The sequence below is a fragment of the Equus przewalskii genome, chromosome 6 (assembly GCF_037783145.1).
Source record: "Equus przewalskii isolate Varuska chromosome 6, EquPr2, whole genome shotgun sequence".
NCBI classification, from domain to species: domain Eukaryota; kingdom Metazoa; phylum Chordata; class Mammalia; order Perissodactyla; family Equidae; genus Equus; species Equus przewalskii.
This window is the reverse complement of record NC_091836.1, coordinates 35235329-35257795: the sequence shown is the minus strand read 5'-3', so window position 1 is coordinate 35257795 and position 22467 is coordinate 35235329. Positions and strand designations below refer to the sequence as shown.

At 45.0% G+C, this 22467-nt stretch overlaps 1 gene segment (V, D, J or C); it reads right to left on the bottom strand.

Annotated features, from left to right (window-relative positions):
* Nucleotides 1-1893: 1893 nt before the first annotated feature.
* On the bottom strand, nucleotides 1894-20843 carry LOC103544889 (immunoglobulin lambda constant 3-like). The segment is given in 3 exon segments: nucleotides 1894-2339; nucleotides 3607-3725; nucleotides 20523-20843. Coding segments are annotated over 3 exon segments (636 nt in total).
* Between the last annotated feature and the right edge of the window lie 1624 nt (nucleotides 20844-22467).

The window sequence follows — 22467 nt, the reverse complement described above, 5'->3', positions numbered from 1 at the left end:
ACGTGGGGTCTGTCTGAGGTAAGGATGAGGCCAGAGCATCAGAGTGAGGGGACCTGTAGGATGGAAGGGGAGGGCAGAGAGAAGGGGAGAGACTGATGACGCTGCCTTGGGCCTTTGAAGTTGGACGGAGGGGCGGCAAGGCAAGGAGTGTGGGAGCCTCCAGAAGCCGGAAACGGCCAGGGGGCAGGTCCTCCCTGGACCCTCCAGGAGGGCGACCAGCCGGCTCCTTGACTTCAGTCATGAGGCTCATTCCGGACTTCTGACCTCAGACCTGCGAGCGAATAAATGCATGTTGTTTAACCACCAAGTGTGTAGTGATGTTACAGCAGCCGCAGGAGACTAACGCAGGAACCAAGGGAGAGACTCACTGAGGATGCTCAGCGTGGCGCCTCCCTGGCCCTCTGCCCCAGGGACACGTGTCTGACCTGCAGCCACTGCCCCCATCCCGAGAGTGAGGTGGAGGAGCCGGAGCCCAGAGGCCTGGCGTGAAGGGCTGGATGGGGCCAGGACAGGTTCTCTCACTGCAGCCCTCGTCCTCAGGGGCAGCTGGCAACCCCAGACCCCGGGAGCCTCACAGCATCACAGAGTCCCTAAACGGGACCTGGTTTACCGCTGGCATCCAAGATCCCTGGAGATGATTCCCAATACATAATGCCCCCTGCCCCCAGGAAGGTGGTAGGTGACTTTCTGTGCTACATGCCTGAGAAGATAACTCCCCCTTTGGCAGAGCTAGGGCATGAGTGGGGAACAGCTCAGGGGGCCCAGGACACCCAAGGAGGTGTCAGACAGGGGTGGGAGCAGCCTTGGGCGTGTGGTGTGTGCAGGGTGGTAGGGTTTTGTACCAAGGAGCCACCCTGGATCCAGGGTGAGGATCTTGCCTGGCTGGACTCCCCAGGCAAATTGGGGGACTGTGATTACATATGTCCTCCCCTCCCCCTCAGGAAGGGTGAGCTGGTAGTACTGGAGGCAAGAACACAGGGGCCTCCCCATGCAGGGGCAGCTGTACCAGCTCGTGGTCATCACCACATCCTGAGGCTGCCGGGTGATCACTGGGTGTGTCAGAGCCTGATTCCCATCAATGCTGAGGCCTCGGGTGAAACGTGTCTCCACTTTTAACTATGGTACAAGATGACTGGCCTGAGTGTTGAGACGTCAATTTCCCTCAAGCAAAGGCTTTGTTTAATCTCAAAGAAATTATGAGGCACCTATTTCCCTCTTTGCATGGGTTCTTGGGGAGCTCAGAGCTTACCTTTGTCAAGTGTTGAGCCTCCTGGCAGGGCTTTCGTGTGACAGTTTCCTTCCTGGCTTCCCCCTAGTCCTCTTAGATCTCTGAACCTGCCATTGGGTGAGGATCGAGATGGGCCCCAGATTTAAGAGCCAGGGAGCCGATGCTGCTGGAGTGTCCTGGACCCCATGGGTAGTCCAACCCTTAGGAGTGACAGGGAGGGGGTGAGGGTGGGCAGGAGCTGATCTGGGGAGGGAGGAAGGAGGGCATTAGGAGGCGAGGGCCAGGAGCAGAGGGGTCCAGGTCAGAGCAGGGACTCTGGGCTGAGGAAAGAGAGGACAGGAAGGGTGTAGAGGGTTCTGTCCTGGGCAGGGAGGGAGCCTTACCTAGACGCCGCTGGCCAGGGACAGCTCCCACCAGAGAGGTGGCAGGGAGTGGGAACGGCCCTGTGATGGAAGAGGAACGAGAGGAAGGAGAGGGCAGAGGGACTGATGTTTGGTGACTAGACTTCTCATGTCCTGGCGGGTTTCCTGGCAGATGCCCCCAGGAAACTGTGAGGCTCTCCTGTTGGGTTACTGGGTGCCAAGGATTCCCAAACCCCACCTGGAGAATCCTGGAGAGGCTGCAAATTAAATATGAGACAAGAAAAAAATGAGCAGAGAGCACGATTTCTGATTGACAAAAGGACATTTTATTGAGAATGGATTGGGTGCAGGGAGGATGACGGGGTTGGAGGGAGACCTCGCAGGTGTCCTGCAGCTCCAGGCCCCTGAGGGTAGGACAGGCTCAGGGACCTAAGAACACTGTGAGGAGGCCACTGTCTTCTCCACGGTGCTCCCTTCATGCGTGACCTGGCAGCTGATGCTGCTGTAAGACTTCCACATGGCAGGGGACAGCGTCAGGTAGCTGCTGGCCGCGTACTTGTTGTTGCTCTGTTTCAAGGGCTTGGTGATCTCCACGCCCTGGGTGATGGGGGTGCCGTTTGCCTTCCAGACCACTGTCAAGTTGCTGGGGTAGAAGTCACTGATGAGACACACCACTGTGGCCCTGTTGGTACTGAGCTCCTCAGAGGAGGGCGGGAACAGAGTGACTGAGGGCGCAGACTTGGGCCCACCTGTGTGGACAGCAGGAGAGTCCAGGGTGATGGGCAGTCCCTTTCTCTACAGCCTCATGACTGTTCCCACAGAGCCTGTGCCTGTTCACCCAGGGGACCCTCCTTTCTTTCCTTCCTTTCCTTTCCACTCAGCCCCTGACAGCAGACAGCCCCTCACCCTCCCAGAAGCCCTTCCAAGTCACCTCTCCCAGGGGACCTGGTCACATGCTCCATCTGCAGCCTCAGTCTCCCCGTGTGTAAGCAGGGCAGGCTGTACTCCCTCCTCCTGGTCTGGAGTCTGAGTCTGGAATCCTGAGCCCCAGCCCGGCCTCAGCTCTTCCAGCCAAAGCCCGGGGGCTCCTCTGCGGCTCTGCCCTTGTCCCTGTCCCTACTGCCCTGACTGCAGGAACCCTCACCTCGGCTGCGTTCCTTGGGCTGCTCCCCCCAGAGGACAGGCACAGTGGCCTCCACAGCCACCCCAGCACCTCCGGGGTCTCCTGATTTTACGGAACAGCCGTGTAGCTCTGAGCCCCCCATTCACTTCCCCGTTTGTCGTCTCCTGAGCCCAATGCTACCTTTGAGGGAGGCGGGAAGCCAACCCTTGGGACAGGTGAGACCCTGGGTCCCAGGGATTATGGCGACCCAGGGCCAGATGAGCCTCTGCCCCATGGGAACTGCTCCTTTCTGACCACCGTCCAGGGAGCACCAGGCTTCCGGCCACCTCGCCCATTTCACCTGTGGCTCTGTGTCCTCAAGGCCCAGCAGAGGCCCCGAGAGCGCCAGCCTAGAGGGAGCTGGACCTGTCTCTCTGCCCTCCATGAGCCTCCTCTTGAGCTGCCCTTCTGTGTCCCTGGAGAGAAGGGTCACAGTCCCACACTTGTCCCTAGCCTCCTGTGTGGCTCCTCCACCCTGGATGGGCATTGAGCCCTCAGCCTAGACCTTGGGATTCAAGGACTGTCTCAAAGGCCACTCCAGTGCCCCTTGTCAGAACCTCAGGCCTCCATGTGGGCATCTGCCCTAGGAGAGGGAGAGGGGCCCCTGTTCCTGGGTCAAACCTTCAGCCCAGGCCCTGGGATCTGCCACATCTAACTGTCAGACTCCAGAGGTGGCTGCTCCTGCTTTTGGGTCCTTCTTGCTGGTTACCCTGAGACTAACCCCACACCCAGGTCCCACAAAGGAAGGTGGGAGTTAGTCCTAAAGGCTGGGAGGGCAGAGGGGAAGCACCCCCACACAGACAGAAATGACTTTCCTGAGACAGCAGAGGAGAACGGTGGTGAAAGGTACTTACCTGTGACAGTGAGCTGGGTCCCTTCGCTGAAGATATACCATAGTGGCTGAACGTCAGACCAAAACCCACCGGGCCAGCACCTGGGGCCTGCCCCTCGGGGGCCAGGTCGCAGTGGGAACCTGGTGGGCATGATGGGCACAGGGCTGTAGCAGGCGGTGCTGCATCTTGGGGCTGGGCAGGTGGGTGGCCAGCCCCCAAGAGAGGCCAGGGCAGCCCTGGGTGGACTCACAGCCCAGAGGTGGCCCAACACCCAGCCTCCTGTCTGAGGCAGGTGACACCCACACCTTGGAGTCACCCAGTGTGTGTGCCCCCTCTCCGAGGCTGTCCTTGTCACCACTGAATCCTCAGGGCTGATGGTGACACTGCACACAGTAGGTGCTTGGCAAATCCATGAGTGCCTTGTCCTCTGGTGTGGCGTGGTAAAGTGAGTCCTGAGCTGGCTCAGACCTGCTCGACCTTTCAGGCCTCATCTTCGGGCCTCTGAGTGTTCCTCCCACAGTCCAGCTGGCAGGCGTCCTCCCTGGGCCCATGGACACGGAGTCATTCCTGACTCACAGTGCTCCCCCTTTGAATCAAGACACAATTCAGTTCACCTCTTTCCTGAAGACTTCTCTGATCTCTCAGACCACTGGCTTTCTGTCCATCTGCCTGTTCATCTGTCCATCCATCCATCGTCTGTCCATCCAACCATTATCTATCCATCATCCATCCATCCATCCATCCACACATCTATCCATCAGCAACAGCTCCCAAGCTCCTGTCTATGCTAGGCACTGTTCTATGTGCTGGGACATGGGAAGGTGCCCCTGGCTCTCACCCCTGTCTCTCCCTGAAACCTCTCAGGTCAAGGCCAACAAGGCCCTTGTCCCAGTCAAGTCCAAGATCCCTCCCCAGTTCCCGTTGTACTTTATGTCCCTGCAGGATGCAACACAGGGTCGATCGTTTTTTCCAGTGATTCTTTTACCCTGGGCATCTGAGACCCTCTACTCTCTTCCTCCTCTGGCTTCCCTTTCTCCTCAGCCCATGTATGGCTGCTGACTCCCAGACCATTACCCTGCTCCTTCTTCTTTGCCATCTTCTCACATTGTGGACTCCCCCTACTGCCCATATAGTTAGGCTTGAGTCTATCTCAGCTTCAAACCCTCTCCTTAGCTCCACCTAAATTGCCTACTGACCATCTCTAGCTGGATGCCCAACAGGAATCTCAAACTCTCCTTGTCCACATGAGACTGACCATCTTTCTCCCAACCCAGCTCTTCTTTTGTCTTCATCTCAACACATCCGACTATGAGTTGGAAACCTGTGTTTAGATTCCGCATCTAAATATTCCTTTTAAAAGTTAAAACAAGGCTCAAAATAATTAAGAAACAACAAAACCACCCCCTGAGACTCCCAAACCACAAGAAGCCCCAGGTTTTGTTTTTGCTGATTTTAATTTCCAACTCATTCAAGGATGCAGCACTGAGTTGGGGCTTTTTGGATGCAAGCATCTTGCCAGAGGGTTGGGCCAGTGTGTTCCCATCTTAGAAACTAGTCCAGTAAGCTGTGGTTGGTTTTGTGATGCAAATATAAGATTTCTTTTGCTTTAAATTTTTAAAATCGTTTTAAAATTATAAGAATATCGCACATATAACACAATTGAGCAATGCAGAAGTGTATTTAAAAAGTGTAATATTTATCTCTCCATCTCTCTCCGGCTATGTAGTGCCACTTCCTTTTTTATTTTACTGTGGTAAGATATACATAGCATAAAATTTACCACTTTAACTCCTTCTATCAAGCCAACATTACCCTAATACCAAAACCAGACAAAGACATTATAAGAAAAGAAAACTACAGACCAATATCTTTCATGAACATGTACGCAAAAATCCTCCATGAAATATTTGCAAATCAAATCCAATAAAATATTGAAAGAATTGTGCACTATGACAAGTGGGATTTATCCCAGGCATGCAAGGCTGGTTCAGCATTTGGAAATCAATTAATGTAATCCATTGCATCAACAGGCTAAAGAAGTAAAATCACACGATCCTGTCAATAGACGCAGAAAAAGCATTTGACACAATCCAACATCCATTCATGATGAAAACACTCAGTAAACTAGGGATAGAGGGAACTTCCTCAAGTTTCTAAAGAATATCAACAAAAAACGCTACAGCTAACATCACCTTAATGGTGAGAAACTTGAAGCTTTCCTGCCAAGGTCAGGAACAAGGTAAGGATGGCCCCTCTCACCACAGCCTTTCATATCATACTAGAAGCCTTAGCTAATGCAAAAAGACAAGAAAAGGAAACAAAAGGTATACATATTTGCAGGGAAGAAAGAAAACTGTCTTTTTTGGTAGATAATAAGACTGTCTTTGTAGAGAATCTAAAAGAATTGACAAAAAAACCCTCTTGAAACTAATAAGCAATTATAGCAGGTGCAAGATACATGGTTAATATACTTCAGTCACTTTTCTATATACTAGCAATGAACAAGTAGAATTTGAAATTAAAAACACAATGTTATTTACATTATCACCCCCTAAAATGAAACACTTAGGAATAAATCTAACAAAATATTACAAGAGCTATATGAGGAAAATTACAAACTATGATGATAAATAAATGGAGGCATATTCCATGTTCATGGATAGAAAGACTCAATATTGTCAAAATGTCAGTTCTTCCCAACTTGATATTAGAGTCATACAATTCCAATCAAAATCCTAGCAAGAAATTTTGTGGATATTGATAAACTTATTCTAAAGTTTATATAGAAGGGCAAAAGACCCAGAATAGCGGAAACGATATTGAAGGAGAAGAGCAAAGTTGGGGGAGTGACTCTATGAGACTTCAAGCTACAGTAGTCAAAACAGTATGGTATTGGCATAAACACAGGCATATAGACCGACTGAATAGAATAGAGACCCCAGAAACAAACCCTCACAGATACAGTCACATGACTTTGGACAAGGATGCCAAGACCATTCAGTGGGGAAAGGATAGTCTTTTTAACAAATGGTGCTAGGAAAACTGTATATCCACATGCAAACGAATGAAGTTGGACCCTTACCTAACACTATATACAAAAATTAACTCAAGATGGATAAAAGACATAAACGCCAGAGTTAAAACAACAAAACTCTTAGAAGAAAACAGGACAAAAACTTCACTACATTAGATTGGCAATAATCTTTTTGTTTTGACACCAAAGGCAGCGGAAATAAAAGAAAAACTAGACAAATTGGACTTCTTGAAAATTTTAAAATTTTGTGCATCAAAAGACAGTGTCCACAGAGTAAAAAGCAACCCATAGAATGGGAGAATATATTTGCAAATCATGCATGTGATAAGGGGTTAATATCCAGAATATATTGGGAACTTCTAAAACTCAGTGACAAAAAAAACCCAAACAACTCAATTCAAAAATAGGCAAAGAAATTGAATAGACTTTTTTCCAAAGAAGATGCACAAATGATAGATAAGCACATGAAAAGATTCTCAATATCACTAATCATTAGGAAAATGCAAATCAAAACCACAATGAGATACCACTTCACATTCATTGGGATGGCTACTATCAAACAAAAAGAAGACAAGTGTTGGCAAGGATGTGGAGAAATTGGAACACTTGTGTACTGTTGGTGACACTGTACAATGGTACAGATACTATTGAAAAAGAGCATAGAGGTTTCTCAAAAAAATTAAAAATAGAATTACCATATGACCCAGCAATTCCCTTTCTGGATATATCCTCAAAAGAACTGAAAACAGGGTAACACACAGCTATTTGTACACTCATGTTTACAGCAGCATTATTCACAATAGCTAAAACATGGAAGCAACCCAAGTGTCCATTGACCAATGCATAGATAAGCAAAATGTGTATATGTATACACAATGGAATTTTATTCAACTTTACAAAGGAAGGAAATTCTGCAATATGCTACAACATGGATGAACCTTGAGGACATTATGCTAAGTGAAATAAACCAGTCACAAAAAGACAAATACTGTATGATTCCACTTATATGAGGTACTTAGAGTAGTCAAAATCACAAGGACAAAGGGGCTGGCAGGGAGGGAGAATGGGGAGTCATTGTTTAATAGATATAGAGTTTCAGATTTACAAGATGAAAAGAGTTATGAAGATGGATGGTGGTGATGGGTATACAACAGTGTGAATGTATTTAGTATCACTGAATTTACTTAAAAAGGATTAAGATGGTAAATTTTATGCTATGTGTATTATAACACAATAAAAAAGAAAAGATAGGGGCCAGTCCAGTGGTGTAGTGGTTAAGTTTGCACGCTCTGCTTTGGTGGCCCAGGGTTTGCAGGTTCAGATCCCAGGTGTGGACCTAATACCACTTGTCAAGCCATGCTGTGGCGGCATCTCATATACAAAGTAGAGGAAGATTGGCAGCGACTATCTTCCTCAAGCAAAAAGAGCAAGACTGGTAATAGATGTTAGCTCGGGGCTAATCTTCCTCACAAAAAAAGAAACAGAAAGATAATATTTAAAGAAAAAAGAAGGAATATATGGTCTTAAGGAAATATTGAAAAATAAAGAAAATCATAAAGAAGAAAGTTAAAGTTAAAATTATTTGTAAGTCCAGTACAGAGGGATAAATATTATTAATGGTTTTGGTATATTTTCTTCCAGGCTTTAAAAGAGCATATACAATTATATTTTAAAACAAAGTTTATATGAGACTTCTTATTTTCTTATGTAAGTATTTAATGCTATAAATTCTCTTCTAGGTACTGCTTTAGCTGTGTCCCACCAATTTTGATATGTTGTGTTTTCTTTTTCATTGAATTCAATTATCCAAGTCTCCACCTTTAAGAAATTAGAAAAGTAATCAACTCAAACCCAAAGAGAGGAAACAATAAAGAGCAGAAATCAATGAAATTGAAAACAGAGAAAACAAATAAAACCAAAATCTGGTTCTTAAAAAATCAATAAAATTGATTAAACCTCTAACCATACTGACCAAGTAAAGAAGAGAGAAGACACAAAGTGCCAACATCAGGAACGGAAGAACATCGCTAAAGATCCTACAGTCATTAAAATGCTAATAAGGGAATACTGGGAACAACTCCATGCAAATACATGTCAGCACTTAGATGAAGTGGACCCATTCCTTGAAAGGCATGAGCTACCTAAGCTCACCTGTATCCATGTAAAATCTGAATTCAGAGTCAAAAGTCTTCTAACAAAGAACTCCAGGTCCAGATGGCTTCACCTGTGAATTCTATATTCTTCCTTAAAAATATTCAAGGATTAAATAAAACCAATTCTACACAATCTCTTCTGGAAAATATAAGGGAAAATTTTCCAAATACTTTTATGAAGGCAGCATTACTTTGATATCAAATGTAGATAAAGACGTTGTAAGCAAAGAAAACTTCAGATCAATATCCTTCATGAACATAGATGTAAAAATTGCTCTCAAAATACTAGCAAATCAAATTCAGCAATACATAAAAAGTCTAATACATATAATAAAGTGAGGTTTATCCTGGGAATGCAAGGTGGGTTCAATATTTGAAAATCAATCAATATAATCCACCACATTAACAGACTAAAGAGGAAACTGTAGTATCATTTCAATAGATGCAGAAATAGCATTTGACAAAATTCAACATCTATTCATCATAAAAACTCTCAGAAAACTAGGAGTCAGAGGAAACTTTCTTAAGCTGATAAAGAGCACCTACAAAAAACCTACAACTGACATCACAGTGAATGGTGAAGGACTGAATGCTTTCTCTCTGTGGTTGAGGACAAGCAGGGAAATGCTCAATGAAGAAAGAAGTTGCTGAATTTCAGCAGGAGAGCACTGTGTCATTTTAAGTTACCCACTCACCATCCCCTACTCTCCAGCTTGATAGCGTCCATGAAGACAGTAGCCTGGATTCCTGGGGCAGGTTGCTAATACCAGAGGAAGCAATACAGACCTTATTCTAAAAGAATTGTGGTTGTGTGTTTTGTCCAATCTGATGGCTCCCTGAAGAATCAGTCCAAACACTTGCCTTTGTTTTGTCTGCCTCAGAGCTACGCCAGAGCTGAGGCAGCTTCCCACAGTGTGTTTGCTGAAAGCGTTTAAAGGCAAATGTATTAGTCACAGCTGCTGGGGACAAGGGATGACATTTGGGGAGAGCAAGAGACAGAACAAAAAGCCTGAGAAATAAGAGGCTAGGGAAGGAGATACTTGGGGAAATAAGGGCTCTGAAAAGCTCCTGCGAATACCAGGGACTATAGAAGGCTACATGCATTCCCAGGATAGCACGCATGCACAGGAGACCTGAGAAGACCCAAAGCTTTCACTCCTGGCATACCTTTACACTCCATGCAAGCAGGAAGTGAAGACCCAAGGCAGGGTTGCAAATAGTCTAGCATTGAAGAAGTGCCCTAAATCATAGCCAACCTACAAAGAAAGGGAGAGTTTGGTTTTGGTTTGGTGTTTTGTTTGCTTGTTTTACTTCAGGCATAATGGAACAGACACTTTAGTGGCCACACATGATAATACAGACTTTGCAAAGATAGTACAGAAATGTCAATAAGTAAATAAACAGCAACAACTCCCAATAAGCAGTAACAACAAACTCTGGGAAGGGAGAGAATCTGATTTCCAGGGTTTCTGCATTATAATATTTAAAAATTTCAGTCTTCAACAAAAAATTACAAAGTGTGCAAAGAAGCAAGACAGCGTGGCCCACTCACGGGAAAAAAAAATTAATGAACAGAAATTGTCCCCAGACAATGGGCTTAGCAGACAAACATTTTATCAACTATCTTTTTTTTTTGAGGAAGGTTAGCCCTGAGCTAACTGCTGCCAATCCTCCTCTTTGCGCAGAGGAAGACTGGCCCTGAGCTAACATCCATGCCCATCTTCCTCTACTTTATACGTGGGACGCCTACCACAGCGTGGCATGCCAAGCGGTGCCATGTCTGCACCCGGGATACGAACCAGCGAACATGGGTCACCGAAGCAGAATGTATGCACTTAACCACTGTGCCACCTGGCTGGCCCCATCAACTATCTTAAATATGCTCAAAGAGTTAAAGGGAACCATGGCCAAAGAACTGATGGAAACCAGAAGAATGATGTCTCGCTATATAGAGAACATCAATGAAAAGATAGAAATTATTAAAAGACAGGTCAACTGGTATTATCCAGTCAGAGGAGTAGAAAGAAAAGAGAATGAAGAAAAATGAACAGAGCCTAAGAGCCCTGGGGGGTACCACCAAACATACCAACATGTGCATAGTGGGATTCCCACAAAGAGAAGAGAGAGAAAGGAGCAGAAAGAATACTTGAGGAAATACTGACTAAAAACTTCCAAAATTTGATGAAAACCCTAAATTTACACACCCAAGAAGCTCAACAGACTTCAAGTAGAATAAACGCAAAGAGATCTGAGATCAAAAACACGGAGATATATTATAATTGTCAAAAGCCATAGACAAAGAGAATATCATGAAAGCACCAAGAGAGAAGCAAGTCAACATGTAGAGGAAATTCTCACTAAGATTAACACCTGATTTCTTAAGGTGTTAATCAAGAAACCAAGGAGGCCAAAAGGCATCTTTAAAATTCTGAAAGAAAAAAACCTGTCAACCAAGAATTCTATATCTGGCAAAACTATCCCTCAAAAATGAAGGTTGGGGGCTGGTCTGGTGGCTCAGTGGTTAAGTTTACATGTTCTGCTTCAGCAGCCCGGGGTTTGCGGGTTTGGATCCCAGGCACGGACCTACACACTGCTTATCAAGCCATGCTGTGGCGGGTGTCTCACATATAAAAAATGGAGGAAGATGGTCACAGATGTTAGCTCAGAGCCAATCTTCCTCAGCAAAAAGAAGAGGATTGGAGGTGGATGTTAGCTCAGAGCTAATCTTCCTAAAAAAAAAATGAAGGAGAAATAAAGACATTCCCAGGTGAAAAAAAACAACCAAACAGAAAAGTCTATCACCAGAAGACCTGCCGTAAGAGAAATGCTTCAGGCTGAAAGGAAAGAACACTGGACAGTTACTCAAAGCCACATGAAGAAATAAAGAATGCTGGTAAGAGCAGCTGTATAAGTATATGTAAATGCTTGTATTATTGTATTTTTGTTTTCTAACGTCTCTTTTTTTTCCTAAGTGACTTAAAAGACAAATGTATAAAACAATAATTATAAAATATATTCTAACGGATACACAATGTAAAGATGCAATTTGTGGCAATAACAATGTAAAGAGGGAGGGACCGAGATGTGTAGGAGCAGAGTTTTTGTATACTACTGGAACTAATTTGGTACTAATTCAAACTGGTTTGTTGTTATGGGCTGAACTGTGTGCCCCGCAAATTCATCTATCAAAGTCCTAACCTCCAGAACCTCAGAATGTGACTGCATTTGGAGACAGAGTCTTTAAAGAGCTGGTCAGTTTCAAGCAAGCTTATTAGGACGGGTCTAATCCAACACGACTGGTAACCTTACAAGAAGGGGAGATTGGGACACAGACACACACACATGGAAGACCGCGTGAAGACAGAGAAGACGGCCATCTAAAAACCGAGGAGAGAGGCCTTAGAAGAAAACAACCCAGCTGACACGTTGATCTGAGACTTCAGCCTCCGGAACTGTGAGAAGATAAACTTCTGTGATTAAGCCAGCCAGCCTGTGGTGCTGTGTTAGGCAGCCCTAGCAAACTAATACGATTGACATAAATTTAAGATGTCAATTGTGATCCCCAAGGTAACCACTAAGAAAGTAATGAAAGCATAAACCGAAAAGGAAATGAGAGGGAAATAAAAACGGTACACTAGAAAAATAAATTAAAAACAAAAGAAGGCAGCAACAGAGAAATTGAGAAACAAAAAAAAGGTAAGGCATAGAAAACAAATAGCAAAATGGCAAAAGTAGGTCTTTCATTATTAGCAATTACTTTATGTAAAGGATTAAACTCTCCAATGAACAGATAGAGATTGTCAAAATGGATTTAAAAAAACACCAACCAGATCTAATTATATGTTGTCTACAGGAGAACCACTTTAGATCCAAGATACATAGAGATTGCAAGTGGAATGATGGAAACAGATACTGTATACAAATAACAACCAAAAGATGCCTGGGTGGCTGTACTAATATAAGACAAAAGAGACTTTAAGTCAAAAATTGTTGCAATAGACAAAGGAGGACATTATATATCGATAAATGGTCAATCCACCAAGAAGATATAACAATTATAAATATATACACACCTAACTACAGAGTCTTAAAATATTTGAAGCAAACATTGTTCAGAATTGAAGGGAGAAAGACAGTTCTAAAATAACATTTGGATATTTCAATACCTCACAATCAGTAACATGCAGAAAAACTACACAAAAGGTCAATAAGGAAACAGATGACTTTATTTTTTATATTTTATTGTTTTTATAATAACTTATAAACCTAGTAGAGTCAAAGGCACATATAGAACTCTCCACACAACAACTGCCAAACAAAAATTCTTCTCAAGAGCACATGGAACATTCCTCAAGATAGACCATATGTTGAATCATAAAACAGGATCAATAAATTTAAAAAGATTGAAATTATACAAATGATCTTCTCTGACCACAACAGAATGAAAGTACTAGTTAATAACAGAAGAAAAACTGGAAAATTAAAAAATAAGTGGAAATTAAACACCACATTCTTAAACAGTCGATGAATCATAGAAGAAATTACAAGTGAAATCAGAAAATGCTTTGAGATGAATGAAAACAAAAACCCAACAGACCAAAACATGGATTCAGTGACAGTGGTGTTCTGAGGAAAATTTGTAGCTATTAAAATGCCAGTATTAAGAAAGAACTAAGATCTCAAACCAATAACCTAACTTTACATCTTAAGGAAGTAGAAAAAGATGAGCAAGCTAATTCCAAGCTACCAGAAGGAAGAAAATGATAATGATTAGAGCAGAGACAAATGAAACAGAGAATAGAAAACAATAGAATCAACAAAACCAAAAGTTGGTTCTTTGAAAAGATGAGCCAATTTGACAAACCTTTGCTAGTCTGACAAACAAAAAAGGAGAGAGAAGATTCAAATTACTAAAATTGGAACTGAGGGGCCGGTCCGGTGGTACAGTGGTTAAGTTCGTGCACCCAGCTTCAGGGGCCTGGGGTCTCGGGTTCAGATCCTGGGCGTAGACCTACACCACTCATCAAGCCATGCTCTGGCAGCATCCCACATACAAAATAGAGGAAGATTGGTACAGATGTTAGCTCAGGGATAATCTTCCTCACCAAAAAATAAATAAAATCAGAACTGAAAGTTGAGACATTACTACACACCATGCAAAAGTGAAAAGCATTATAAGGAAATAATATGAACAATTGTATAGCAACAAATTAGATAACCTAGATGAAATGAACACATTCCTAGAAAGAAATAAACTACTGAAACTGACTCAAGAAGAAATGCAAAATCTGAACAGACCTACAGCAAGGAAAGAGATTAAAATGGTAATTAAAAACATCCCACAAAGTAAAGCCCGGGACCGGATGGCTTCACTGGGGAATTCTACCAAACATTTAAAGAAAATTTAACATCAATCCTTTGCACATTCTTCTAAAAAATAGAAACACAAGGCACACTTCCTAATTCATTCCATGAGGCCAGAATTACCCTAATACCAAAGCCAAACAAAGACATCACAAGAAAACTACAAACTAATATCTCTTATGAATATAGATGCAAAAATCTTCACCAAAATACTAGAAAAGTGAATCTAGCACCATATTAAAAGAATCATACAGCAAGCGGGATTTATCCCAGGATTGCAAAGATGCTTCAACTTAAGAAAATCAGTCAGTGTAACATATCATATTAATAGCATGAAGGATAATAAGCACAGGATCACCTCGATTGATGCAGAGAAATATTTGACAAAATTCAACACAATTTCATGACAAAACACTTAAAAAACTCAGAATAGAAGGGAACTTCCTCAATTTGATAAAGGTCAGACATGAAAAATTCACAGTGAACACAATATTCAATGGTGGAAGAGTGAAAGCTTTCCCCTTAAGGTCGGGAACAAGACGAGGATGTGTATTTTTCCCCTTCTGTTCAACACTGCACTGGAGGTTCTAGCTAGAGCAGTTAGGCCAGCAAAAGAAATCAAGGACATCCAGCTTGGAAAGGAAGAGGTAAAATCATCTCTATTCACAGATGACATGATCTTATATAGAGAAAATCCTAGAGAATCTACAAAAAACCTACTAGAGCAAATAAGCAAATGCAGCAGTTGCATGATCAACACACATTCATACTTCTACACACTAAAAAAATTCATATTTCCATACACTAGCAATGAACAACTAAAAAAGGAAATTAAGAAAAAATTCTTTACAATAGCATCAAAAGAATAAAATACTTAGGAATAAATCTAACCAATGAGGTAAAAGACCTTTACACTGAACATTGCAAAACAATTTTCAAAGAAATTAAAGATGACCTAAGTAAATGCAAAGACATGCTGCGTTTGTGGTTTGGAAGGCTTAATATTGTTAAGATGGCAATACTACCCAAAGTGACATACAGATTAAATGCAATCGCCATCAAAATTTCAATGTCCAGCCATTGTTACAGAGATGGAAAAACTGATCCTAAAATTCACATGGAATTGCAATGGACTCCAAGAGGCAAAACAATCTTGAAAAAGAGGAACAAAGTTAAAGGACTCACACTTTCTAATTCCAAAAGTTGCTACAAAGCTAAAGTAATCAAACAGTGTGGTACTGGCAGAAGGACAGACATATAGACCAACAGAATAGAACTGAGAGTCCAGAAGAAACCCTTACATCTATTGTCAACTGATTTTCTGAAAAAGGGGCTGAGACAATTCAACAGGGGCAATAATTGTCTCTTCAACAAACAGTGCTGGGACAACTGGATATCCATATGCACAAAAATGAAATTGAACCTCACACCATATAGAAAAATTAGCTCAGAATGGAGCAAAGATCTACACATAAGATCTAAAGCTGTAAAACTCTTAGAAGAAAATATAGGTGTAAATCTTCATGACCTTAAATTAGGCAACAGATGCTTAGATATGACACAAAAAATACAAGCAATAAAAGACACAATAGATAAATTTCACTTCACCAAAATTCACAACTTTTTTGAATCTAAGAAAAACTGTTATCAAAGTGAAAATACAACGCACAGAAAGGGAGAAATGATTTTGGAATCATATATCTGATAAGGGTTGAGTATCCAGAGTGTATAAAGAAATCTTCTAACTCAGCAACAAAAGAAAAACAATTAAAAAATGGGCAAAAGACTTGAACAGACATCCCTCCAAAGGAGATATAAAAGTGACAATCACATGAAAAGATGCTCAACACTATTACTCATTAGAGGGAAATGCAAATCCAAACCACAATAAGATGCCACTTCACAGCCAGTAGGATGGCTATAACAAAAAAAAAAGGGAAAATAACAAATGCTGACAAGAGTCTGGAGAACAGTAACCCCATGCATTGCTTGCGGGATTGCAAAATGGTGGAGCCACTGTGGAAAACAGACTGGCTGTCCTTAAAAAGTCAAACTTAGAGTCACCACGTGACCAAGAAATTCCACTGTTGGGCATATACCGAAAAGAATTGAAAACAGGTTTTCCAACAAAAACTTGACATGAATGTGCATAACAGCACTATTCACAATAGCCAAAAGGTAGAAATAACCATGATACCTATCAGCCAATGAATGGGTGAGCAAAATGTAGTATTATTTGGCCTTAAAAAGAATGAATTACATGTTATAACATGGAGGAGACTGGAAAACGTGCTAAGTGAAATAAGCCAGACACAGAAGGCAAGATATATTGTATGATTCCATTTATGTGAAATCTCCAGAATAGGGAAAGCCATAAGGACAGAAAGCAGATTAGTGCATACCAGGGATTGGGGGCTGGGGACCCAGAGACTGACTGCTTTGGGGTTTCCTTTTGGGGTGATTCATATGTTCTGGAACTAGATAGTGGGGAGGGTCACACAACGTTGTCAATGCACTAAATGCCACTGAACTGTACATTTTTAAATGGTTAATTGTGAATTTTATGTTAAATGGATTTTATCTCAATTTCTAAAAAAACTGACAATACCAAGTGCAAGTGAGGATGCAGAGCAACTGGCCCTCTTACACATTGCTCGTGGGCGTGGAAAAAGATACAGCCGCTTTGGAAAATTGTTTGGTGGTTTCTTGTAAACATACATTTACCACGTGATCAATGAAATCCTACTCCTAGGTGTTTATCCAAGTGGACTGAAAACTTATGTTAAAGCAAAAACTTGTCTGTAAATTTTTACCCCAGCTTTATTCATCATTGCCCCAAACTGGGAACAGCCCAAATGTTCCTCAGTTGGTGAATGGCTAAACAAACTGTGAGACAGTCATAAATGCAATCCCACTCAGCAACAGAAAGGAACAAGCTATTGATAAACGGGATGACTAGGATGAATGGCAAAGGCATTATGTGAACTAAAGAAGTCAGACTCAAAAGGTTCTGTACTTGGAATATTGTCCATCTATAAAAAAGAACAAACTATGATACACCCAACAACCTGGATGGACATCCAGAGAATCCTGCTGAGTGAAAAAGCCAGTCCTGAAATGTTACACACTGTATGGTTCCATCTATGGAACAATCTTGAAATGACAGCATTAGAACAATCTTGAAATGACAAAACTAGAAACAAAGATCAAATTAGTAGTTGCCAAGGGGTCAGGAGGGGCCTGGGAGGGAAGGAAGTGGTCATGGCTATAAAAGGGTGATGTGAGGGATCTTCTTGGTGACCCAATGTACTCTACGTTGACAGTGTCAATGTCAGTATCTTGGTTAACATTTTACTATAGTTTTGCAAGGCATGACCATTGGGAGGAACTGAGTGAAGTGTCCACGGGACTCCTCTGTAGTATTTCTTACAACTGCCAGTGAATCTACAATTATCTCAAAATTAAAAGCTTGATTCATAAAAAGATTACATACTGCATCATTCCATTTACATGATATTTTGGAAAAGGCAAAACTATAGGGTCAGAAAGACACCAGTGGTTTCCATGGTTGGGGTGGAGAAAGGGCTGACTACAAAGGGGCACCGGGACATTTCAGAGGGTGGAAATGTTCTGCCTTGATTGTGGTGGTAGTTACACGACTCTATGATTTTATGAAAATTTATACAACTGCTATATCTGCTGTAAAAAAAGAGAATTTTACTGCGTAAGTTAAAACAGAATAAAAATAGAAAAACATTGATATATGACATATTGCAGCCTGTTTTAAAAAAATCTTTATTATGTCATTACAGCTGTCAAAAATATCATATTGAATGACTTTAATACTCCCTGTCGTGGTGTACCATAGTTCATTTTACCTTTCCTTATTGTTGGACATTGAGGTTGTTTCCACTTTTTCCTCATGAACACATTTCTAATATTTCGCTATAGTTCTGATTATTTCCTCAAGATAAATTTCTAGGAGTGGAATTACTTGATTAAAAGGGACATATATTTTTATGAATCTTGATACATGGTGTTATTTGTTCCAGAAATTCAGTCTCCCACTGACAGTCTACGAGAGTGCCCACTCCTCGCGTCAACTCTCTGGTTCTGTCACTTTACATTCACTTGTCAATTCCATAGATCTTGGTACCTGGTCGCTGCGCGGACAGCCCTCCCTCTGCCATTCCAATCTGGCCTCAAAAAATCCAGAGCCACTTTTCCGGGACACAAGTCCGACTTTGAGAGTCCCCTACTTAAATCCCTTAAAGACGACAGGAAAAAGAACATGGAGCATAAGACCCCCTATGGTCGGCCACCACCCCATCCTTACCACCCTCCCCCAACTCGCTGTGTGCTTGGACACCTCACTCCTCTTGGCCTGCACGCTTCCTCTGCTTGGGGCGCCCCCATCACTGGTCAGCGCCCCTCCGTCTGTAAGACCAGCTTAGGCATTTCCTTCCTTCCCACCTTACTGCTCCTAAAATGTTCCATGGGTCTGTCCTCATGCCTGGACATGATCCCCTGTGTTCAGGCCCACCCTCTCCACATCCCCTGGCCCTGAGGGGCCCGTCAGTGAGAGGACGTCCTTGAGGGAGACCAGCGCCTTGAAGATCACTCCTTCTCTTGGATCACTTTGTTAAAATACAGGACACATTGATGCAGTCACAGCTTCTCTTAACTGTCCAGAAAAAATCCTGGCTCCTCTCTCTCCTGTTTCTTCCACTTCCTGAATCTGTCCACATATCTGTCCCCTCTGCCTGGGACACTGCCACACCCTCCCTGAGGTCTCTCTAGTTCTGGATTCCCACCCCCACCCACCCAAGTCTGGTCATGTCCTTACCTTTCAAACATCTCCCAGGACTCCCCAGATGAAGTCTGCCCTCCAGGGATGGGTCCTCCAGGTCTGGGGCTGGCCACCTGTCCAGCATCCTCTCAGACCACGTTGGCCCCAGGACCCACCCGCTCCAGGCCTGCAGACCCCTGGGAGCTTCCATGCCTGTATCACCTTGCCCAGGTGGATCCCTCTACCTGTACTCCATGCCCAGTGGGGCCTCCTCTGCCCTTCCCTGTCTGTGCCTCTGTCCTGCAGACATCACCCTGTGTGTGGTTGCCACTTCACCCTCTCCTGTTGGACCTTAAGTTGAGGCCAAATTTCGTTCCCCTGGGATCCAAACGCCAGCACAGGACCTGATCCTGATGGGGGCTCTATCTCTCCTCGTCTTTTCCTGGGCCCTGCCCTTGCTCAGCAGTCCCTGTAGGATGTCGAGATGCTGTCCTGACCTGACACCCACAGCTGCTGACCCACCCTCCATGACTGGATTGCTGGTGTAGCAGAGGATCAGTTCATTCCATTCCAGCCTTTCACCATGGTGACCCCAGCCTCCCTGGGGCGAGTGTCAAGCTGCAAGGCCCTCATCCAATCAGGACCCCTCACTTTGCAGAGGGGGAAACTGAGGCCTGGAGAGGCGGACTTGTTAGCCCAATCAGTTTAGGAGATGGGGATGGGGACAGCTGGAGGCCATCGAGCTTGGGCGCTGGAGTCTGCACCAGCTGTGTGACCTTGGGCCGGTCACCTCACATCTCTGGGCCTCTATCCCTCTCTGTAAATTGAGGATGACAGCAGGACCTGCCTTGTGGGGCCACTGGGAGGGGGGCTTGCCCCTAAAATGATTAGTGCCCATGATGAACATGCTCACTCAGTATCATTAGTGGACCCAGATGTTTGGCATCTTGTCCAGGGATTTCCCACCACATGCAGAGAGGAGGGGGCTGGGGTCACCCAGCAAGGTGGGGTGGACCGTGGCCCCCCAAAGACCCTCACCTGGGCCTTTCCCACGGAGGGGCCTTCACCCCGGGTGGGCTCAGGTTCCTAGGGGGCCAGTCACAGGAGGCGGCCCTGGCTGAGGGTACTTGGCTGAGCGTCCAGTGACTTGGGGACACTAGGGAGGGTCCCCCCGCGCCCTGGTGCTCCAGGGAGTGGCTCCTGCCTGTGGGGGGAGGGGTGAGGCGGTGCCTCATCAGCTAAGAGATGGAGGCCCTGGCACCCGCCACCCAGGCAGACGGCCCGAACCCGCCTCTGCCCTGCCCAGAGGACCAGGGAGGCCAGGGAGGCACTAGTACTGGGTGCCAAATTTAAGGGGTGCCAAAAACTCAGTAATTAAGATAAGTAATATTTTAATACAATATTAAAAAAATAAAAATCAATGCAAACAAATCCACACTGGACAAAATGTCGACACTTTAAATAAAGCCAGTGTCTGCCCAGCCCTCTCCTCTTGGCTCATTCTCCCTTCTCTCCCTTCTCCTCTCACTGTGGCTCTCTGTCCCCCACTCCCAATCCAGACTGACCCCCCCACCCCGGACATGGCTCAGCCCCTTACCTGTCCCACAGCCTCCAAGGGCTGCTTCCTGCTGGGGCTCCAGGGCCCGGGGTCTTGCCCCGTGGTGCGGCTGTTGGGGGCAGCAGGCCATGGGTGCCCACGGCCAGTCCCAGCAGTATCAGCGGCCAGAGCTGCCTGGGGCCAGGGCTCTGCCCCCAGGGGGCCTCATGACCCATCAGGCCTGTCCTGGGCCTCATCCACCCTCAGGGTCAAAGGACCTGCTGGCCTGGGCTCCCTGGAGAGGGAGTCGGCAGGTGCCCCCGGTCCCTCTTGCTGGCAGCAGCTGTCACAATGCACCCTGGCCTGTGTGGCCCTGTCCTCTGCCTGGGCCTTCTCAGGTCCCTGCCCCAGTGCCCAGCCCCGTGCAGAGCCCATGGCCATTACCCCTGGGGCTCTCTCCCAGGGGGATATCTGCCAACTGCCCTGCTGTGGTTGGGATCCAGGGCTCAACCGTCTTCCACCACAGCTGTCAGCCTGGCCCCCCTGGGGCCCTGGGTGGGGCACACCTGCCCTGCCCTCCTTTCCCCAGGGCCCCCTGGGTCCTGGAGCATCTCTCTCTGGAGGGGCCGTGGAGGGCAGCAAGCAGATCAGGAGGTGCCTGAGTTCAGCAGGGTGGGGCTGGGGCTTCTCTTCAGACCAGCCCTGGGGCAGGATGGTGGGTGACAGGAGGAAACAGGGGCAGGTTTAGTAAGAAACCAACATTCAAGTCCTAGAATCATGATACAATTACCCAAATGGTGTTTAACACTCCACGTGCAGGACCTCACAGATCTCTTCCATCTCTCTCTCTCACACACACACTCCCTCACAGATTTTATCCCGAGGTCACCATCAGAGCCCAGTGTCTGGCGCACAGTGACGGCTTCTGCAAGGCCTCTCTTTCCTCTCCCACCGGTGAGCCCGCCCACCTCCCCAGCGTCCAGCTGCATCGTTGGCCCAAGAACCCTGTGCTTTGGTGTGGGGTGGGCACTGAAGGAGGGCAACGAAGAGGGACCTAGCAGCCGCTGGGGTGGCAAGGGCCTGGCTCCGTGCAGGTGCTGCCAGCTGCAATGCTTCTGGTCACCTCCGAGTCTCCAGGCTTCACCTCCTCTGCCCCAGGTGAGTCTGGAAGTGCAGCCGCTTGGCTCACTGTCAGGACTGTGGTGAGGCCGATGTTGGGAGATAACGGATGTTAAAGCGCTTTTTTTCTTTAGTTTTTTTCAATTGTGGTAAAATACACACAAAATAAAATTCGCCATCTTAACCATTTTTAAGTGGACAAGTCAGCAGTATTAAGTACATTCACATTGTTGTACAACCATCACCACTGTCCATCTCCAGAACTTTTTTATCTTCCCAAACTGAAACTCTGTTTACACTAAACGTCAGCTCCCCATTTTCCTCCCTCAGCCCCTGGTACCCACCGTTCTACTGTCTGTCTCTGTGAATTGACGATTCCAGAGACCTCATCTAACTGCAATCACACAGGACTTGTCTTTTGAAAGTGCTTTTTAAACTGAGAAGTGCTGCACAAGCATAACACACAGGGAAGATGATTGTCATCATATTTGTCACTGATATTATTACCAGCTGGCCCATCTGATGTGGCTTGGGAAAAATCATTAGCCATCAAAACAATGAATGGATCCCTGATGATACTTCAACTGTTGCTTTTCAAATTTTGCATTGCAACTCGGAAAGGGTTTGTGAATCGATTGTGAAATGAATTCAGTCAGTTGCAGCCAGCATTTTGCAACAGTGAAGTAGCCTAGAACAGGCTGGAGAACGGAGAGCATCCCATGCGAGGGAGGGGTGGTGACGGTTCGTGGGATTCTGCTTCAGTTGTCTAAATGCCCACAAGCTGGATAGTGATGGGAAATGGATTTCTTACTGGGAGTTTTGATGAAAGAACTTTTGGAAAGTGCCACCCGGGACACACTGGTCCAGTTGTGCATATGAGACAAAG